Source organism: Malania oleifera, chromosome 3 (genome assembly GCF_029873635.1).
Source record: "Malania oleifera isolate guangnan ecotype guangnan chromosome 3, ASM2987363v1, whole genome shotgun sequence".
Classification (NCBI taxonomy): Eukaryota; Viridiplantae; Streptophyta; class Magnoliopsida; order Santalales; family Ximeniaceae; genus Malania; species Malania oleifera.
The window spans coordinates 19281180-19302172 of NC_080419.1; the positions used below are offsets into that span (position 1 = coordinate 19281180).

General features: G+C 35.9%; 1 protein-coding gene across 1 annotated transcript; it reads right to left on the reverse strand.

Moving 5' to 3' along the window:
- Positions 1 to 887: 887 nt before the first annotated feature.
- On the reverse strand, positions 888 to 5398 carry LOC131152065 (sugar transporter ERD6-like 16). Its single transcript, XM_058103671.1, has 18 exons — positions 5114 to 5398; positions 4771 to 4833; positions 4493 to 4582; positions 4338 to 4397; positions 4186 to 4251; positions 3987 to 4052; positions 3787 to 3862; positions 3631 to 3695; positions 3440 to 3532; positions 3257 to 3337; positions 3055 to 3139; positions 2896 to 2942; positions 2739 to 2801; positions 2244 to 2303; positions 2086 to 2139; positions 1920 to 1979; positions 1464 to 1578; positions 888 to 1351 (listed from the first exon to the last, which is right to left on the reverse strand). The coding sequence occupies exons 1-18, from the start codon at positions 5312 to 5314 to the stop codon at positions 1200 to 1202; spliced, it is 1497 nt and encodes a 498-aa protein (XP_057959654.1). The 5' UTR covers positions 5315 to 5398; the 3' UTR covers positions 888 to 1199.
- Positions 5399 to 20993: the final 15595 nt, after the last annotated feature.

The following is a 20993-nucleotide window of genomic DNA, read 5'->3' on the forward strand; positions in this document are numbered from 1 at the left end:
GGAAGAATCAAAAAATTAATAAATAACAAAAATATTGAACGAAATATTTACAAATATTTTAATTCATAGTAAGATAGAAAATATTAGATACACTAGAAAATTTAAATTAAATTAAACTCTTTATTTTTGTTTATTTTTTGACTCTGTTAACTATTGTAAATTGTGGGACAATATGGTTGAGTAAAATTTTTAATCGAAATTTATGGGTTTTAACTTTTTTAAAGTATATATCTTAGAAAATGGATAATAAAGAGAATTATAAATATGAATTAATTATCAACTAGTTAGGACATAAATTATGCGTTTATTCAAACTAGTTATAATTTATTTATTATATTTTATAAAAAAACTATAATTTTACTCTTCAAAAAAGTATTTATGTTGAGAAATTTTAAGAAATGAAATATGGTCACCAAAACGCATGCGAAAACTCTCTTTATTATTTTGGTTTGCAAGAAAATATTATATACACCATATGTATGCACTGAAATCCATATGATTTCATCAGATGATTTAGGTGTATGTATTTTAAGTAAATTAGATAGTTTTAATTATTATTTTTGTACACAAGATGAAATCATGTTGGTTTGTGAAATGGAATAAGATCAGAAAAATCATGGAATGAAAATTAGAATGGAGGGCATTGTGAATCAAGTAACAAATTTGATTCTATTTTCACATACCGAAAATAACTTGAAAGGAGATAGTGAATAAGGATTTAATAGTCTTGAATCTGACCAAAGAAATGATCATAATCGCATAAATTGGTGGAAAATGATTCATATAACTCATCCCTCCTAACGAGACTTAAAAGTTTGGTTTTGTTGTTTGTTTATTTTCACATAACGAACTTCTGGCCGTGAAAAGAAAGAAGAAGGCTACTGAAATTTGGAAATCTAGTAAAAATAACTTTCATTCAAATAAATATTTCTACTTCATGCACATAATGAATATCTCTCTCTCTCTCTCTCTTGAACTTGAACTTGGGCCTGTATATATATCCATTGCAGGATTTGATTTGCCATTGCCCCGGTGGAACTTTACAACAAGATTTCATCAAGCAACACAATTTGTGTTGTGTGGATCGATCCCCTGGCCTTCCCATATTAATTCAACCTTGGGATTAAACGAATGAGAAGATGATGCATCACCAATCATAACAGTTGATATCCAAAAACAATAATTCCCACTATGTAATTTCATAGATTCCCAGCTTTATGGTTCTCCTCCACTCTCTCAGCATTGATGCATGCCTGAATTTCCTCTAGGGTTTTTCCTTTGGTCTCTGGCACTACCTTTGCCACGAACAGAATTGTAAGCACAGAAAATCCCGCATATACATAGAAAGTACCTGCACAATATTTTAATCACACAAACGTCCAAATCAGAATCACAAATAAAAATAAGAATGCAGAAAATCATATCAACCCATGCAAATGTTTTCCGGGAAAACGTTTTCTAACCTGAGGAGCTCCAGCTCATGAGAAAATTGAAAGTGTAGGAGACTAACCAAGCACCCAACCAGTTCACCAGCACCACCAAGCTCCCAGCAACCCCCTTCACATTTATTGGGAAGATCTGCCATCGAAAAAAGAACAAAAAAAGGTTAAATAAGTGAAAGTGGGTTTGTATTTTGCGTTTCTTTTTTTTTTTTTTTGACGGTAAGGTTTTTTTGACACTCAACTAATCTATTAAAACAATGAGTCCATCCATTGTCATATAATCTGAATATTTTAACCAGCATTTTAGCAATTTTACAAGCTGTTTGTGCTCAACTGGAAAATTTTAGTGCAAGTGTTTTTTTTGGTCCGATCATCTCCCTGCAAGGAGAGAAAACCCGGCCATGACTGTTTTTCAGATATGAAGGGTAGCACATGAAGAGAAGACAATGGAAATGAAGAGTATGCAGTTTGGTATACCTCAGACATGATCACCCATGGGACAGCGCCCATTCCTATAGAGAAGGAGGATATGTACAGCTGAACGCATTACAGAAAACTGGGGTCAGTTTAATTTGCAGAAAGTGTAAAAGAAAGCTTAGAATGCTTGAATGCCGCACTGTTTAGGGTAATGGCTTTAACTTACCAGCACCCCAGCAACAGCTAAAAATGGTATCCATTCAACAAACAACCCCTTACTCTGATTCACAAACAACCATAAAACAAATTAGATATCCGCAGTAAGAAGAGAAAGTGAAATAAGAAATAGTAATAAAATTGATTATGCTTATGATGATTATTTACCTGAAGAAGGAAAGAAGTTCCAGTTAGGAAGCACCCCAGAAATATCCCGGTGGACGACACCTTCGAAAAATTCAAATCCATATTCATTAGGTTTAGAGCATGTTTAAGATTTAAACTATTGAGTTATGACTCATATTCATAGAGGTTATTCACTTGACGATTGAGCCCTCCATGCGCAAAACCTCCCTTTCTACTTAAACCAAGCCCAGTAGCGATGCAACAAAGGGGTGCGGGTGGGGGGAAAGCCCACGCAGTAGGGTACTATAAGTTTGAGCCATGGGGCAATGTAATTATATTATCATATGAAAGTATTTTTTTGGGGTTTTCATGTGGATTATATATACATATTATAGCCTATGGTTGAAACCTAAAGCAGTTTTCGTTTGATAATAATGGAAAATGTGCAGTGGTTTTCTTCTGTCTTTTGATTTTTTGCATTTCTCGTATTTGCCGTGTGCGCGCGTGCGAATAAGTGGATTGGGGGTAGCTAATTACCAGTAGAAGTGGTCTTCTGCCGGATTTATCCATTAGCATTGCACCCATTACAGTGATTGGAACCTGTGAATGATTTTCAAACAGGTTTTAGTAAGATAGAATGATTTTATACTCGGTTGATCTTCAAGAAAGAACAATGAGGGACACTGAAGAAAACCTGAATGCAGCCATAAGCTATTGTTCCAATATTGGCTGAAGAAAGTCCTGCAACATTTTCACATGTATAATGAATTAGCAAAAGAGCTTCAGCATGGAATTCTTGCAGCTCAAGCACTTGAAATTAGGAAATGAGGTAAATGGAGTATCCGAAAATTACCTGCCATTACAAATGTTTCGCTTACGTAGAAACCGATTCCATTTATCCCTCCAAATTGTTGAGATACCATTATTCCAATGCCAATCTAGAGATTATTATGAAGAGAACTCATAAGGTTTGATGAAGGGAATACTTAATCTATGGCAGATAACAATTTTCCAATACACGAAGTGATAACGATTAATGTAAGAATGTTGCTTACTAGTAGGGGACGAATATATCTGCTTTGAAACAAATCCAGGAGCTTAGCCTTTGGAAGGCTTTGAAGGGTTTCAATGTAGCTCTGTAAAAGAAACAGGGGAAACAGGGGAACAGTCAGTTTGCCATGCACAATCAATCTTATCCCAGTAGCGATTACTGTGTGCTTATAGCTTAAGAGAGCTACCTGGATTTCAGCAGCCTCCTGCGAAACATCAGTGTCTTTGCCGCGAAGCCTTTGCAATGAAATTTCGAATTCTTTTTCACGGCCGACCTTTGCCTGCAAACACCATTCAGTTGGTCCCATTTCATGAATTTTTTCTCTTTGAATTTGGGGAAGAGAAAATGGGAAAGCTCAGTCTATATTGAAGCGCTCACCAACCATCTGGGGGACTCGGGAATGAAGCATAGACCCACGAGCTGGACAACGCATGGAATAAGTCCTTCAAGTAAATCAGTCAATTAGTTCCTTCCACTGAGATTTATTTCTTAGTTTTGTTAGGTTAGTTTCTCATGAGATGGATTGTAATTTACCAGTCAGAGCCAGAGTTCTCCATGTCACGACGGTTCCGGTTAAGAACGCAACTGAAGAACCAGATACAATCATGAGCTGCAGAGCACACAGAGTGAGCGAAATGAGACTGCACGGTAAATGATCATCTATGTTCTACTAAACGAGAGAAAATTACAGTAGGGGAAAGAAAAGAAAAGAGATAAATTTATGATTAGCCCACCTGATTAACTGTAGTGAGCCCTCCGCGAAGGTTCTTTGGAGCTATTTCCGCAATGAATACTGGGACCTGTTCATCCAGTTGACTAATTTGTTAAGATTAAAAAAAGGCTACTGTTAGCAGATGCGCATGCTCATAAACTTTGATCCAAATCATGAACTGGGTTGGTGAAGGAGAAAGCAATATGTTCACTGGTGAGTACCACATAAGAGAAAACTCCAATGCCATAGCCTGTGAAGAACCTCCCAATGTCGAGCGGTAGAGATCCCTGCAGCAGAGGATCATACAGAGGAAAACTAAATGACTTCCATCACTCAATAAATTTTAAAAGTTAAGCATAACAAGTAAATATACCATAGAGAAGTAGACTGCAAGCCACCCTGTGATACAGAAAGCAGCTGACAATCTCATAGCCTGCATTCATGAACAGAGGCAAGAAGAAAGATCAGTCTTTGGGAGTATGCAGAGGACCCTATGCTTGTTAAAAAGGTTTCTCATTTCTCTTTTACCCCTTTTCGACCGATGAAGTCGGCAATTCGACCGCTGGTAATGGCACCAATCATTGCACCAATTGTTAGTATGGAGCCAAACATGGAGTACTGCACAACAGAGCAAATCATTTGTCAAGAGATATTAAAGGGAGGGTTTGTATTGTATTACGTTCTGAGTTTGCTTTCTGCTCGATTCGGTGAGAAGAGTAAGAACTCTGGGACAGGGCAGGTTGTAAGCTGTGAGCCAAACTGGTATATATACAGATTAAAGAATAGGTAGATTGTAAATGGCCAACCTCAGGTAGAGAGAGCTGAAGATCATTCCTGATGGCAGACTGAGTGGGTGCTGAATAGCCCACCTGCAAGAAATTTACTCAAACTCAACCAACCAACAGCTGGTGCTTCAATGAACACACACAAAAATGATCACTTGAGACTTTGCCGGATCCAGTAGTTGACAAGCTAGCTAACTAGCAGAAAAAAATGGAAAAGTGTTTCTGAAAAACATGTTTTGCAAAACATATAGTGGAGTCCGTCAGACATGCAGCTGAGGCAGAACAAAAAACAAAAGTACCCATATTGCCAATTTAGCCAATAAGCCACAAACAAGTCATGCACTGCAAATTTAGATTCACTTACACAAGACCCAAATTCGAAAGAGCCACAAACTGCGACAAAAGTGCAAAGAACGACCATTCCAATGGATCCACTATTGCCAGTTTCACCTTGCTCTTCCTCAGGCAGAGCCTTCCCTGCAGGGATGAAGGGCTCATTCAAAGACCCAAACCCTTTATCATTTTCCCCATATTCAATGTCTTTATTTTGCAACATTATCGTCATATCAGAGAGAGAGAAAGAGTCAAAGAGAGGGGGAGGGGGGGAAAGAAAAAGTGTATGTAAGTTGTGTGAAGAGAAGGTGGGTTTTCTGAGGTATATATAGCAATGGAGCTGATATTTGTGGGGACACTGTTTGGCAAGAAAAACAGAGTAATTGTGAAAGTTATCTGAGAGGTAACGGGAGAGGGGGAGTGGCATTGCGATTGTGCATGTGAAATGGAGCTGTCACTGACGTGTGATTCCTACAGCTCCCACAACACGTACTACGACCAGCCCATGAATTTTCTGAAAACAGGGGAGGGCATGGGAGGCAGACCAGAAATGAGAAATCCAAGATTAAATTATAGGAGCAAAAACGTGGATCTGACTAGGATACATCCATGATGACACTGTTTTAGTATGAATCCTCCTGGTTGGCATGATCATCACCCCCATCCCCTGTTCCCGCTGTGTATATAAAAATTGGCGGCACCCCGGGTTGGAAGATTTGAAAGGCCTTCCAGCTGCTTCCTTTGACCTCTACTCATATTTTAATGCTTTTATTTTGCGTTTGGAAGAACAGGTTTGAAGGAGTGGGCATAACCCTAAACCTCAAATCAGAAATTGAATCGAAGTTTCAACTCCCTCAAAATTGTGAACCGTATGAAATTGAATGGTTTAAAAATACTTAATAAATATTTAATTTAATATTCAATGATTAGACGATGGAATCATTAAATATAATTTAAAATTTTTAAAGTCACCAAAAATAATAATTTTTGTCTAAATATATATAAATTTAAATTCAAGAATATCTATAAGTTCTCAATGTTTGGAAGCATAGATTTTGATTTTAAATTTTAATTCTTATAAGAAATTTAGTGTAGTTTTAGTTTTTATTTTGTCAATAATTGCACATTAAAAAATGTAAAGCTCTTAATTTTTTTTTTCCTTGATATTTCGAAAAAAGATATGCTTGTAGATTGTGGAGACGAGATAAAAGCTATAATGTAATATTGTTTTTTTCACATATTTTATTTTGAAATAGTTGCATGTCTTTAATGTAAAATTCAAATTCTGCTGCAAGATTCCCTTTATTGGTTGGTTGCTTCTTGAAAAAAGAATGTAGATTGTATTTTCCATGTCCATAATTTCTTTAAATTTTCCGCTAAATTATAATTTGATTGATAATTTTAAAATTTTTATCTTGTCACTGTATTGGTGAATCCAAAACATTGATTTTATTGCCTCAATTAGCAACTCTGAAAAAAATTCTAGAATGTGTTTGTCCTGTCTATGTGTCTATTATGTTGATGTAAGACACATAGTGGATAAGATCCGTCAAATTCTTCACTACTTTAGTACTTCTAATAGTTCCTTACTTTATCTTCTCAAAATTTAGATACTCATATTTACGCTCATATGAGTATGAGTAATCATAGATATTTACAAGATATGAGTGTTGAGAATTCCACTTGTGAGTTTGTTTCACATTGAAAAAATTGAGTGGATGATGGGTGTTTATACATGGTTGAACCCAAGACCCAATAGGCTTAAACATTTGGGTCAAGTGGTGTTCACCCATATATACCAAGCTCATCTATGGACTCCACCATGCTAACAATGATTATAGATATTTATGAGTTATCATTTATCTAACTTGTATTTCAATTGTGTTTTATGTTCCTAGTACAAGGGGTACGAACTACTTACAATGAGCATTTCCTTGTTAGGAGGATTAAAAGAACTTTAGAGGTACCTTATTGCTTCGGTCTTGATCAAACTGTCTCTAGTTTGATTAGTATAACCTAACTTGTCTCTATCTTTGTTGACTTTGAGTCCAATCTTTGTTTTGATGCTGACAAACCATCAGTATCTTATGTGTGCATTTAGTGTGTGAATAGGTTTTTATTTCTACACACACATAAGATATCAAAAAATGGAAGCCAGCAGGAACTTAAAGCTCACATCAATCTAGCGCATTCAATGGAATTGAAGAGCAAGACAAAATAAGACATACACTTTCAATTGTAATTGCATTTGATTTTATATCTGGTCTATAATAATGCATGACATGCATGATGTGTATGATAAGCTCAACATGAGTGTATATTGATCATAGGGAACCAAATGACTGTAGGGCACCCTTCGGTCAACCTTTGATTGACCAATGCCGGATTTTTGGAGCTAACTCTAAAAGAACTTAAAATGACCTTAGGTCCAAATATATTGCATGAAAAAACCCCCATATATCTTAGAAGTAATAATCATATGAGTAGGGGTGACTTCAAAAGGAAGTTAGAACTCAAATGCACAATTTTCATGTGTTCGGTCAATCGAACCTAAAAACACATAGCTCTTCAGTTGACCAAACCTCCCAAGGGTCAAAAGTTCGACCATTTGGTCGACCGTCCTCAAAATGAGCGTCAACGCACTGGTCGACCGAACTAGCACGTGGGAAATGCCAATGTCCTAGTCAATTGAACTCCTAGTTGTAAAATGGCCCGGTCGACCGAACGTTCAACTTTGGTCGACTGAACTTAGCCCGGTCGACCAAACCTTGGAGGTTCTGAAATCGCCTCAAGTCTATTCAACCATCTCCTCAGTTCAAATACACCTTGGTCGATCGAACTGAGCAATCTGGTCAACCGAACCTTAAAAATGGTCGACTAAACCGCTCGGGTTAGCAAATTTTTACTGCAGTAAACGAGGTTATTTTTAAACTAAACATCATTAATCTTTTTCAAAAATGACCTTCGTGTCCCCAACGATCATATTTTTCCCCAAGTCTATATGTAACGACCTTAAAATTTATATATTTTTTTAAAAACACATATGTACTACTCTGATACCCTGCTATGTAATCTCAGGCCTTAAAAGGCACCGGGGGTATTTTTGTATACAATAATCATACCTACGCAGTAGAATCATAAGTCATGCAACCATAAATACCGTACAATACCAGAACTCGGTATTTCCAACACATAGTCATATATTACATCTCTCTCCAGTGTCATCTACCTAAAATACCATACTCTGTACAAACTTACCCTATAACCAGGGTAACCAAGAAATTTCTATCCGCGAGCCTGATCTGCTCGCCTCACTAGCTCACCTGAAAAATATTAGATTAATAGGGTGAGTTGACACTCAGTAAGTGGAAATATACTATTACTAGTGTGTTGCAATTAAGTTATATATACTTTAAATAACATCTGAGCTGTAATAAATGATAGATCTGTAAAGCATATCTTACATTTTTCGCAATTTAAAACATAATTGTATCATCAGAGTTTTCTACTTTTTCATACTGCTAATATCATACTATATTTATCAAATAATGTAAAACTGTATACATATACATAACTATGCTTTATCCCTGGAACTCTGTATGTCATGATTTGACCACTTATGACAGGGTTGTGCGGCTTGTAGGCGAGACTTAACCTGGTCAGCCCTCTAGATAGGTCACTATGCTCTACACTACCTCAGCCTAGCCAAACTGCATCCATGCCTAGGCATGGAGCTAGCTGCTACCTCGTCAAATTGGCCCCCTCAATCCAGCGAACTGGGGAGCCGCATCCTCTCCGAACACAATTTGACGGTACCCACATACTATCTAAGATACGTGGTTGCACTCTATCTGTATTAGCAACGGTATCGTGCTCTGTATTCTATATCTGTATCTATCTGTAATCTTTTCACGGTGATCTGATATCATATATATATATACTCTTTTACTACTTTCATCATGTTTCCAAAATAACCATAACATTATAATTTTGTACAGTAAAATTGTAATATCTGAATAACCGTAGCATCTTGATGTTATACTGTATAATCTATCTATATAATCTATTTGTATCATCTATCTGTATAATCTGTCTGTATACTCTGAGTGTTATGGAATTTAGGAAAACATGGTTTTCTGTAAATACTATACATACTAATCTGAATAAACATATGTATACATACATACATACATACATATATATATATATATATATATATATCTCTGCGAAACTATCTGAATAAAAGTTGTATATGTACATATATTTGTCTGTATAATATCTATCAATATCTGGCTATATCTGTATGTTCTATATAACTTCATATACTGGAAAAACTGCACAGAATTCTACATCAAATATTATCTACTCAGGTCACACATACTTTAAAAACACATAATCTGTAAAAACTACATAACAACTGGTATACATACACATTAGTAAAATTTCTATTAATATAATCAAATCTCCTAACATAGCATATTTTCCTTGCTTAGTTTCTGAAAAGCCCCTATTGTACATTGGCCCTACACCCGCAGGGTTCTCTGCTCAATACCCTAAAAATGACATCCCCCAGAACAAAATATCAGTATTTTCCTACATATAACATTTCTTATAACTGCAGGGAAAGCAAATCCTAAATAAATTGTCTCACCCTGAAATTGGGATTGATTTCAAACTAATTCCACCAACGATTAGCTCCAGCAAACTTGCAGAGAATTTCGCCAGGAGCATCGTGGTGGCGTCAGATCTTCAATCCGGCAAGATACGGAGCCAAGATCGAAGAGAGAAGGGGAGAGGTGCGTTTTAGAGAGAGAGTAATTGCGCTAAAAATCTGTCAAAAATTCGAGTTTTCACTATTTATAGAGTTGGATTCGTCGACGAGACATATCACCTCATCAACGAATCATGAAGGAAGTTCGTCGAGGAACCTTCTTTCTTTGTCGACAAATTTCAGACATCCAAAACCCCCTCTCGGTATCTTCTCATCGACGAGAAGTGCCTTCATTGACGAGACACTCAAGAACCCTCGTTGACGAAACCCCTATGTTCGTCGACAAGGCACTAAAAAATTCCTCGGGTTATTACACTATATATACCCCTTCATTTGTTTTATTTAGTATCAAATTAGCAAAAATCATTAAGTAAAATTCTCTGAAATTTTCATATTCCTTTTATTGCATAAATTCTTTCAATATTTTCAAAACATACTACTCATACTCTTTTTTATTATTTTTTTGATAAATCTTTCAAGAGATCATATTTTTAAACCTTGGTTTGGGCATTCGTTTTACAAATCAAAGTCATTTTTACTCTTATCTTGCACATTTCTTTTATACCATATTTTGAGAGTATTATCGTAGTTTCTCCCACATATTTCATTTGATAAATATTCTTGGGAGTTAATATTATTTTCTTATGAATCTTGCACATCCATTGCAAGATTCAAAGGCTCATTGGCTTGTGCTTGTGAAAAATATTTTTGAGCCATAAACCCTAGATTCTCTTACACTTTATTTAGAGAAATATTTTTGGAGAAATTTCTTATATGGGCATAAAATCTTTGAGCACTCATCATACATATATTTATTCAAAGATTATTTTTGTGAAAATCACATTCTCACATTGAGCTTATTCGCATATCATATGTGAGTATACTTGTGCTTATTGTTGTACACATCTGCTTGTATTAGAATCAATCTGGTTGTACGAAATATTTCATTTGAATATCTGTTCAGAAGAGGGAGACTTGCCTTGTGAAAAGTCCTAGACTGGTTCAGACCTGGTTAGAAGAACTAGGTGCACCATTCTGGTAAGATGTTGTAAACAGTATCACTCCACTCATGAAGTGAGCAACTAGTGGAATCCTTGAGTTGTGGCTCAAGACGGGGACATAGGCAGTATCGGCCGAACCCCAATATCATATATGGTGTCAACTTTATTTATCTACAATTTATTTTCAGCATCTGTATGATATTTTACATTACTCTGATTATACTATTTATATATTGATTCGGTATAAGCTTAGAAAGACCCTAAGTTGTGTAATACTGATATCTAGCTTAACCTAGGAGAAAAATTTAAAATTCCAATTCACCCCCTATTGGGAATACACTAATTCCAACAATTAGTATTAGAGTCTCGTGGCATTGACTTAAACATTTTTGCTAAAGATCGAGATGACTCACATTGGTGTATCCCCATTCATCGAGGGACGATCACCTTTCAACCCTCTAGTGTTTTGTGGTATTGATTACACCGCGTGGAAATTTAGAATGAGCATATTTATAAAAGCAATGGATTGGAGGGTTTGGCAAGTGATTGATAAAGGAATTGGTATGATCGTAAATGAAAATGATATTACTTTGATGCATGCAAATTCACATGCCATGGATTTACTGTATTGCGCTTTAGATTCTAATATTTTGCTTGAGATTGTGACATGTACAAATGCGAGGGAGATCTGGGTTGACCTAGAAAGGAGATATGGAGTGACCTAGGAGAGGGAGATCGCCACTCCAGAAGCACCAAGTTCAAATGATCAGGTAGTGGCGAATCATGAGCTAATAATCAACGAAGAGGTATATGATTCACCTCCTGTCTCCGTTTGTTATGCAGTTGATGATTCTTATGTTGATTGTTGCAAAATATCATGCGGTGAATCATCTATTGAACATTGTGAAAATACTGTTGTTGTTGTTGCATGCAATGATTCATGTGAAAATTATTGTGTTAATTTTTTGGTTGAATCATGTGTTGAATTAAATAATGAAAGCATGTTGTCGTATAAAAAACTAGAAAAGACCTTATTGAAAATGAGTAAATTTCTAGTTAAGTTATCTAAGCAGAAATCATTTCTAAAAAGTGAGAATAAAAGGATAGAAAAGCAATTAGACGAATTAAAAGATTATCAGGCTATTTTTGAAAAGAAAAAGATTGAGAAGATTTTGAAAACCATCTACTTAAAGAAAGAGATAAATGATTATTCCAGAGGTATAATCAAAATTGAAAATGAAAAGAATAATCATAACGAACCCTTCACAGTTAAAATGAAAAATATTTTCAAAAAAGGTTCATGTTCTGTCTATCAAACCCACGGTCATAAAAAGGCCTCATCGAGCAAAAATAAGATTTGTAAGCCTAATCTTTCAAGCATACATAAAACTTGCTTATCTTGTAAAATGATGTGGCACACTCAGTTCATTTATCCATTCAATAGTGTCATAGGTTTAGACAAAGAAATGATGTGTGTAATCATGAAGACAACTTCGTAGGACCTAAGGAAGATCATATTCCAATAGGAAATTATATAAATATTTTTAATTTTCCCTTAATTCCTAGGTTTAGGAGTTGTGATAACTGTAGGCTTAGGAAGTGGTTAGTGTTTAAAATGAAAATTCTTAGTATTCATCGTACTCTATATTGAATACTAAGAATCTTAAATAATTAAGCCAATATGAGTATTCAAGTAATATATCCAACCTGAACTTAATACGTAGATATATATATATCATAATGGCTAGATAAAATGTGAAATTTGGCTAAAGCATGTTCTAGAAAATCCACTTCCATTTGGACAAGGCATCTTTGCTAGGTATATATTTCCTAATGCTTAACTCATGCTTAAATATAAACACCTTAAGTTAAGCATACTTTGTCCATTTCACAAAGTTAAGGTTTAGGGATTCGTCTCACACTATATATCCTTTATCCCTAAGCTTATCTTTAAACCTAAAAGCTTGGATCAAAGTTTAGTCATCACTATAGGCTTAAGCACTATTGATCATAAACACCTATTCTACTAGTGCCAATTAATAGGTATCCTTACGATTATATCTAAAGGATGTCTTCCAATCTCCAAAGAGCATTGTTCACAACCGGCATATATATCCTTAATGCTCTTTGCTCAAACCTGGACATTAATACTAAGCACGAAATCTTTTGGAAAATGTCCACTCATTCTAAATGCTCTTGTAAACTTAATGATAATTTAATTGTTACGAGTATTTATCCTATCTTGCTTCATAAGCTTTCAAAAAGTTAAGTCAAATTTCTTAGAGTTTCAAATAATGTTGAATGGCTAAAGTAGTTGCACTAGGTTTCAAATCTAGATGATGGAATGAAAATTCAAAGAAACCTATGCACATGCAATTAAAGTTAAAGCCATCCAACCTTGCGCCTCTCACAAATTGATATTCTCAAAGAAAAGAGGCTATATAGGCTTTGTACATTGAAAGAATATTGATTGTGACTTTTTGGTCCGTTAAAGCCTATGCATTCAAAGCCAAGTTTAAATCATTGAAAATCTTATAACTCTTGGCTAAAGAACTAGAAAATGAAAAAAGGCATTAAATGAGTTGAGTGCATAACTTAGGGGGAGCATTTATTCTTCATGGTTATATAAATTGAATTGTTATCTTGATATCATACCTTTTATGCTCATATGCCTTTATGAAATCAGCATTGCAAACTACTATCTATAATGTACTGAATGATTAAATTTCCTTGATGGATGGTTTTTATTTTATATGAATTGTTGATTGCTACCGGATTGCATGCTTAGTCTAGAATGTCTTCTGCATGGCGAATGTAGTGGATGTGAATTGCATGCTGGTAGTGGATTATAGGTTGTTGCATGCCTGAATTGTTTTATCTATTGAAAACAACCAGTTATCAAGTATAGGTTTTATGGGAAATTGTCCTATATACAAATGACATGCCGTCAAAATTTTGTTAGGATTTTTCGAAAATAAAACCTTGTACAAGGATGATTATGATAAAATTAATGTTAAAATCTTTTTGAAAGGATGAGTGAAAACTGGAAATTTTGAATTTCATCCTTATATAATCATCAAGTATTTATGTCACGCCCCGAACCCGCAGATGGGTCCCAGGTGTGAATTTAATAACCTAACCTGTCTCTGTATCAATTTAAAACATACATGATACAATACAAATGGAGGGTCTGACCCCGTGGGGTGAACGGATACCCTATATACATACACATAAACATCCATACTCATCAGAATACGCAACGGAATACGGTCTTTTATACACATACTGTACCATACTAGAGTCTATACAATCTAGGATAAACATTTCCAGAATACAAAACATACCCTAGGTGTATACAAAAACCATCCCAACAACCTGATTACAAAAATCCATACCTAGTAGGTACTAGCAGTAGCTATGACACCCTTGTTCCCAGATGCTAGGATGCTACTTACGGCTACTTGAGGGACCTGAAAAAAACATTGTACATACATTCGGGGTGAGACACCTCTCAATAAGGAAGAAAGCAGGTTATATCAGTGAGTGACATACCATTGTTATTTTACATACTTCATAACACTATAAAAAGATACGATACAATTGAAACATTTCCATACAGTTTCATACATTTACATACAGTTCCATACAGTTCTAGTATTTTCACAAAAACCATTCTAGAACATACGATACCCAAAACATACGGTCAATGTCATCACACTAGTTCGCAACTACACAAGGTCACCTCGTCTCATAGCGATTACATTGCTACGTACGCAACTACGCTGCGATAACTGAGGCCCAATAGTGATTACATTTCTCCATACGCAACTACACAAGGTCACCTAGTCTCACATCGATTACATTGCTACATACGCAACTACAATGCGACGACTCAGGCCCAATAGTGATTACATTGCTACATACGCAACTACACAAGGTCACCTAGTCTCACAGCGATTACATTGCTACACACGCAACTACGAAGCGACGACCTAAGCCCACAGTGATTACATTGCCACATACGCAACTACACAAGGTCACCTAGTCTCACCACAATTACATTGCCACAAGCACAACTACGCTGCGACGACCTAGGCCCACAGTGATTACATTGCTCTACATATGGTGTAAAACACACCCTTCGGTGACCAGCCGAAACATACTGGTGATATTTCACACCCCGGATATAGAGCCGGCCACTCTCACCCACAGTAGTTAACCGATACATGGCTGTTTTACAAATCCCTAGAATCATTTTGGAACTCACGTTCCTATACATTTCAACATACGGTATATAGCCGCCACATAGCGGTTTTACAAATACCTGGAACAAATACATACGCCCATACATACCACACTTATTTGGTTTACAACAAATCATATCAGTTACAATTTCAAGTATACAATTTATGCAAATATGGATTACGGTCACCTCAATAATACAGTTTTAGCATAACCAACAGTTTTCCAAACAAAGTAGAGATGATACCCGAAATCTCCAATTTTTCCCAAAAATTGTAACCCAAAAATCCCGCATTTTTACCCGATAGATTTCCCCAGATAAGTAGCCAAAACATACATACGATCGTAGCCTATAAGCTTACCGATCCTGATTTCGAAAATGGACTGATATAAACTAAATCCTCTTACCTTAACCTGAATTCCAACTAAGAACTCTACAGTCCCCAAAACTACGAACCGAGACTCCAAAACCTACAAACCACAGTACAGTACAGGCTTACAATCCGTACTACTACACATATACTGAATCAGAAACGAAAACCGAACCTTACCTCAATTTTAGCCCGAAACTCGAAATCGCTCAAAACGAGATTCTGATCCACTAGAAACGTAGAGAATCCTTCATTGATCCTCGCAGTAACTTTGGATTTGCGATTCCAGCAACAAATGGTGAGGCAATCAAGGAGAGAGAGAGAGAGCTTCAAATCCGAGAGAGAGAGAGAGAGAGAGAGAGAGAGAGAGAGAGAGAGAGAGAGCTTCAAATCCTAGAGAGAGAGAGAGAGAGAGAGGAAAACCATAACTTAGCCAAGAAGAAACTACAAATATCCTTTTAAAGACCTTTGACCTGGGGGATTTCGTCGACGAATTGGTATTTCTCGTCGACGAAGTCTTTAGGGATTTCGTCGACGAATCCTGATATTTCCAACTTCCGCCTCTTGGATTTTCCTCGTCGATGAACTTCTGAATTTTGTCAACGAGAAGTCTTCTACCTTCATCAACGAATTATGACTTCATCAACGAATTCTGCAGAATTCCATTTTTACCCCTCTTTTACATAATAAACCCACATCTCACGGTTCGGGTTTTTACAATCTCCCCTCCTTACAAAAATTTCGTCCTCGAAATTTGCAATCTCTCATTACAAACACATTCATGCTACTACATACATACTCACTCTGAAGCGAAACCAAATTGTCACGATACATACAACCTACTCTAGAGAATACGGCAGCCATTTATACGCAGCCCTGTTACGATACATTCATACATACTCTAGAGAATACGGCGGCCATTTATACGCAGCCCTGTTACGATACATACATACATTCCCTCACTTATGGCGAAGGAATACCATGGTTACATACATACGTGACCTCGAGAGCTTACAATACAATAGGACTCTCCCAAAGACTAACCACCAAATACAATACGATAACAGAGTATTACATACATACATACGTACTCATACCACCCTGTTATCCAAATACTACTCAAAACAATTGCAGATACTTCCGGCGAATTTCCGTTTCTAGTTCCCAAGAAGCTTCCTCGACCTCGTGGTTTTGCCACAGTACCTTTACTAACGGTATTTCTTTAGTACGAAGCTTCTGAACTTTACAGTCCCGAACCTAAACAGGTATCTCCTCATTCGCTAAAGTATCCCCAATTTCCAACTCATCATAACTAATAACATGTGAAGGATCCAACATGTACCTCCTCAACATGGATACGTGAAACACATCGTGGACCTTTGAAAGTACTGGAGGTAATGCAATCCTATAGGCTACCGAACCCACTCGCTTAAGTATCTCGAATGGTCTTATATATCTCGGGCTCAACTTGCCCTTCCTTCCAAATCTCATCACTCCCTTCATCAGAGCGATTCTAAGGAATACTTTACCCCCTACCTCGAACTCCAACTCTAATTAATGAGTTGAATTTTCTATAATTACTATAATTCTACGAGTCTCTACATGGCGCCCTCATCTCCCTTGCAATTAATGCAGAAGGCATCCTTATCTCCCGCTGTCAGATCCCTCCTCCATATCAACGGTCCAAATTCAGTCGCCTCCACGATCTGTGCGTGCACAAGTCCCCACCATCAGATCTTTGCTTCTAGCAACGGCCAAGATTAAACCGAGCCAGGTGACTCTACGGACTCCGCTCCTCCACACACCAGGTGACACGTGGGTCACCTATTCCCCACGCACACAGAGGCATGCATGCTTTCTACATAGCCATCACATCCCCCTCATGTCAGTGGCCACGATGAAGCTACGTGGTCAATCTCACCCCTGATCATCGATGCGTGGACCGTCTACTCTCCACACACGCAGAGAAGTGCCTGTCCTCCTTAGCATCGTCCCATTCTCACTAAACAACGGATGCCTAAATGTTGTCACCTCATCCATCTTCGCCCACAAACGCCTCTCCACTCGTGGTGCGATGCGTGGCAACACCTAGAAATGGCCCTAACTAGGCTTTAAACTAGTTTCCCCTAGACCGGTCAACATTTGACCGATTCGTCCTCCCGAACCGGTTTTTACCAATTTTCTCTATTTTATTTAAGTATTGTTATTGAAACGCTTAAATAATTCATGAAAAATTCAACAAAAATCTTATAAAAATATTAAAAAATGCAAAAAAAAAAATCCACAAAAATATTTTGAAATTTAAAATTTGTTTTACACTTGAAAAATCTCATAAAAATATAATAAAAGTTTAGAAAATTTACAAAAAAAAAATTCCCAAAAATTACTTTGAAACTAAAAATTTGTTTTTGCACTTAAAAAATTTATAAAAAATTCAAAAAAGTATTTTTATTTTTTTTTTTTTTTTTTTTTTTTTTTTGCACTTTAGGATTTTCAGAAAAATTACAAAATTCGAGGAAAATATTTTTAACTTTCACTATTTTCTTTAATTATCTTTGTGTTACTTAAAAATTCAGGAAAAAAATAGGAAAAAAACATCAAAAATACAGAAAAATGTTTTTGAAGACTTGAATATTGTTTTTGCAAATAGAATGAATGAGTTCAAAAACCTCCCAAAATAGAATCTTCATGCTTAAAAAAAACCCTGATAAAATTTTAAAATTTTGAGAGTGTATTTTATAAAGTATTTTCTCAATTTTCATATCCCAATAATTTAAAAGGGAGGCATGAACTCTGCAGAATACGGTATGCCCCGATTATGAAGGAATACTTATATAGTATTTATTTTGTACATTTTTTTATACTTTTTGAAAGGGAGTATTTCAAGATCTTATTAAATTTAATTTGTGGGATAATTTTCAATTAATTAGGTGCCGTTCGTAAGAATGGGCATATATATAGGTTGCTCATATCTTCCCATCGCATAACCGAACTTCTGATCCTAACTCCGGTAACACAAATTGATTCTACCTTTAATTGGGTAGCAATCAAGTGTTCTAAGTACACTAAAAGGTTAGTTACAACTCCATTACACCAATGTTTTCTACCAAAATATTTTTAAAACAACCTTATCCAGTTCGCATCCGAGAACGTCGCGACACACGATGCATAAGGAGGTGATCTATGATGTACTTCTTTTTTTTTAGCAAGCAAGTTAACGTCTCATGGTGCTACTTTACCACTTGTTAATTCAAGAGTACAAAAACACAGCTCTCCCAACATTGATTAGGTTGACCCTCCCGATATTGAAATCAATCCCTTTACCATAGATCCATATTCTTTTTTCTTTTTCTTTTTCTTTTTTTCTGTAAGGGGCCTCACTTATTTGAGATAGTCTTCATCATGGAGAATTTTGGGCTCGTCAATTATTGTATGATTACTGTGGATGTAGTTAATTGATATTGATGAGTTATCAATAATGTGAACTGTGTCCTAGTCATGTTTTTTTTTTTTTTTCTCCTGTGAAGGTATATCTTGTTGTGCAAAAAAATATGCGCGGAAAAAATCGTGCGATGTAGCAATTGTGATGAACAATACAAAAACACACATAGATAAGGAAAGCAATAAACACAAAACAAGAATTTAACGGGGGTTCGGCAAAATGCCTACGTCCACAAGAGTAAGCGACGGCTGAAACTCACTATCTATCAAAACTAGGGTTACAATAGTGCATTTATACTAACCCCTAGACATGCAGAGGTATTAGAAAATCCCTCAAATACTCATGTATCAATCCACAGAGGATTTGCCTCTAAATCCCCAACCTATTGATCTTCCCAATTCAAATTTCAAAAACAAATGTTGAACAAAACCGTCGACGGTATTTCTTCAAACTAGCTTCTTTGTTTTCTTCAGTCTACTTTCTCTCGCTGTATTCCACTCGATATGAGCCACATACTACAACATATTTGTTTCTTACAATTGGCATTTCTTTGTTAGCATGGGAAAATTTACATAACTGAATGTGATTTAGCCAAATTGTCTTGGTTAGATATGATTATTTTTATTATCTTAGGTCAACTAATCCCACTTGGTCTATCTTTATCTAACCTGACTATCCTTATTGACTTAACTCGACTAATAGTTACCTGAATCTTGTTGACTGTATGTCAAGTTAGATTGTCCTTACATATTAAAGTGATTCTATCACTTTAAGTAAGTTAAAAAAATAGATAAAAATAATTAAAAATTAACTAAATATATAAAAATAAAAAATAAATAAAAACCTATAATAAGTTCATCACATATGTGTCTATTTTTATTTTATTTTTTAGTAAAAGAGGGCAACACCTCCTTTTTTAATTTTATTAATAACTCTCACTTATGGCGGAGGAATACTGTGGAAATAAAAGGACACTTGGGGCTTACATAATAACCAAATAAAAAACACCCCATGCATCAAACCAAACAAAAGAAGAAAACAAACTTATACCAATACCAAAAGGAAACCAACTAAACATACCTCATATAAGTCGTACCTATTTTATCCAATCTATATAAACCTTTGATAACTCTAGGAAGTTGACTACTATTTATAAACAAACTATTCCTCCTCATGACATCTTGTCGAGTCAACGCATCTACCACTTTATTCCCTTCTCTATAGAAATGATTTATAGAAAAATCTATTCCCTCCAATACATCAATAAACTGCTCCCAAAAATCCACAAATACCATACAAAGCATTTACTAGATCTTATCCAATTTACTATAATATTCGAATCACATTCAATGTCAATACTGGTGTGGCTCAATTGTTTGCAAAGTTTTATTCCTTCAATCACTACTCTCAATTCAGCTTTATTATTAGAACAAGAACCAAAATATTTTGAAAAACCACAAATAAAAGAACCTGTACAGTCTTTGAGAATGCCACCACCACCTATCGGCCCTAGGTTCCCCAAGCTGCTTCCATCCAAATTTAGTTTCAGCTTCCCTTACCTCGATTTTAGTCATCTCACAACTTGCATATCTTTATTCTTTTTATTCAAAATTTGCACCTCCAGATTCTGCAAGATTCGAACATCAGCATCATTTAAATGAGCTATAACTGTCATGTTCTCACTCAAAATCCCTACCCAATTCTTAATGGACAGCCACACATCTGTACTACTCTCCAATTTCCCCTCAATTATAGTCACACATCTCCTTCTCCACAACCTCCAAACTACTAAACAAGGAATCAACCCATCAATGTTCTCAATTGAGAGCATCTAAAAGCCCTATTAAACCACATTTGGACTTTTTCTTTATAGCTTTGGTGCCTAAGGAACGGTATACCTACCTCCACCGAAACCTTGCTCCATACATCAGCAGCAAGATCTCCCTTATTCAAAACATGCTCCACATCTTTTGATTGTTTTATCTCACAACAATCACATGTTGAAACAAGTGATAACTCCACCCTTCTCACCTTTTCATGAACGTCTAAGCATTCAAAAGCAACATTCCACATACAGAGAACAA

Coding starts and splice junctions, on each gene's coding strand:
- LOC131152065 (XM_058103671.1), bottom strand. CDS start 5,314: ATGACGATAATGTTGCAAAATAAAGACATTGAATATGGGGAAAATGAT. Junction 2,943..3,054: donor CGAAACATTTGTAATGGCAG/GTAATTTTCGGA, acceptor AAAATGTTGCAG/GACTTTCTTCAGCCAATATT. Junction 2,140..2,243: donor GAACTTCTTTCCTTCTTCAG/GTAAATAATCAT, acceptor TTTGTGAATCAG/AGTAAGGGGTTGTTTGTTGA.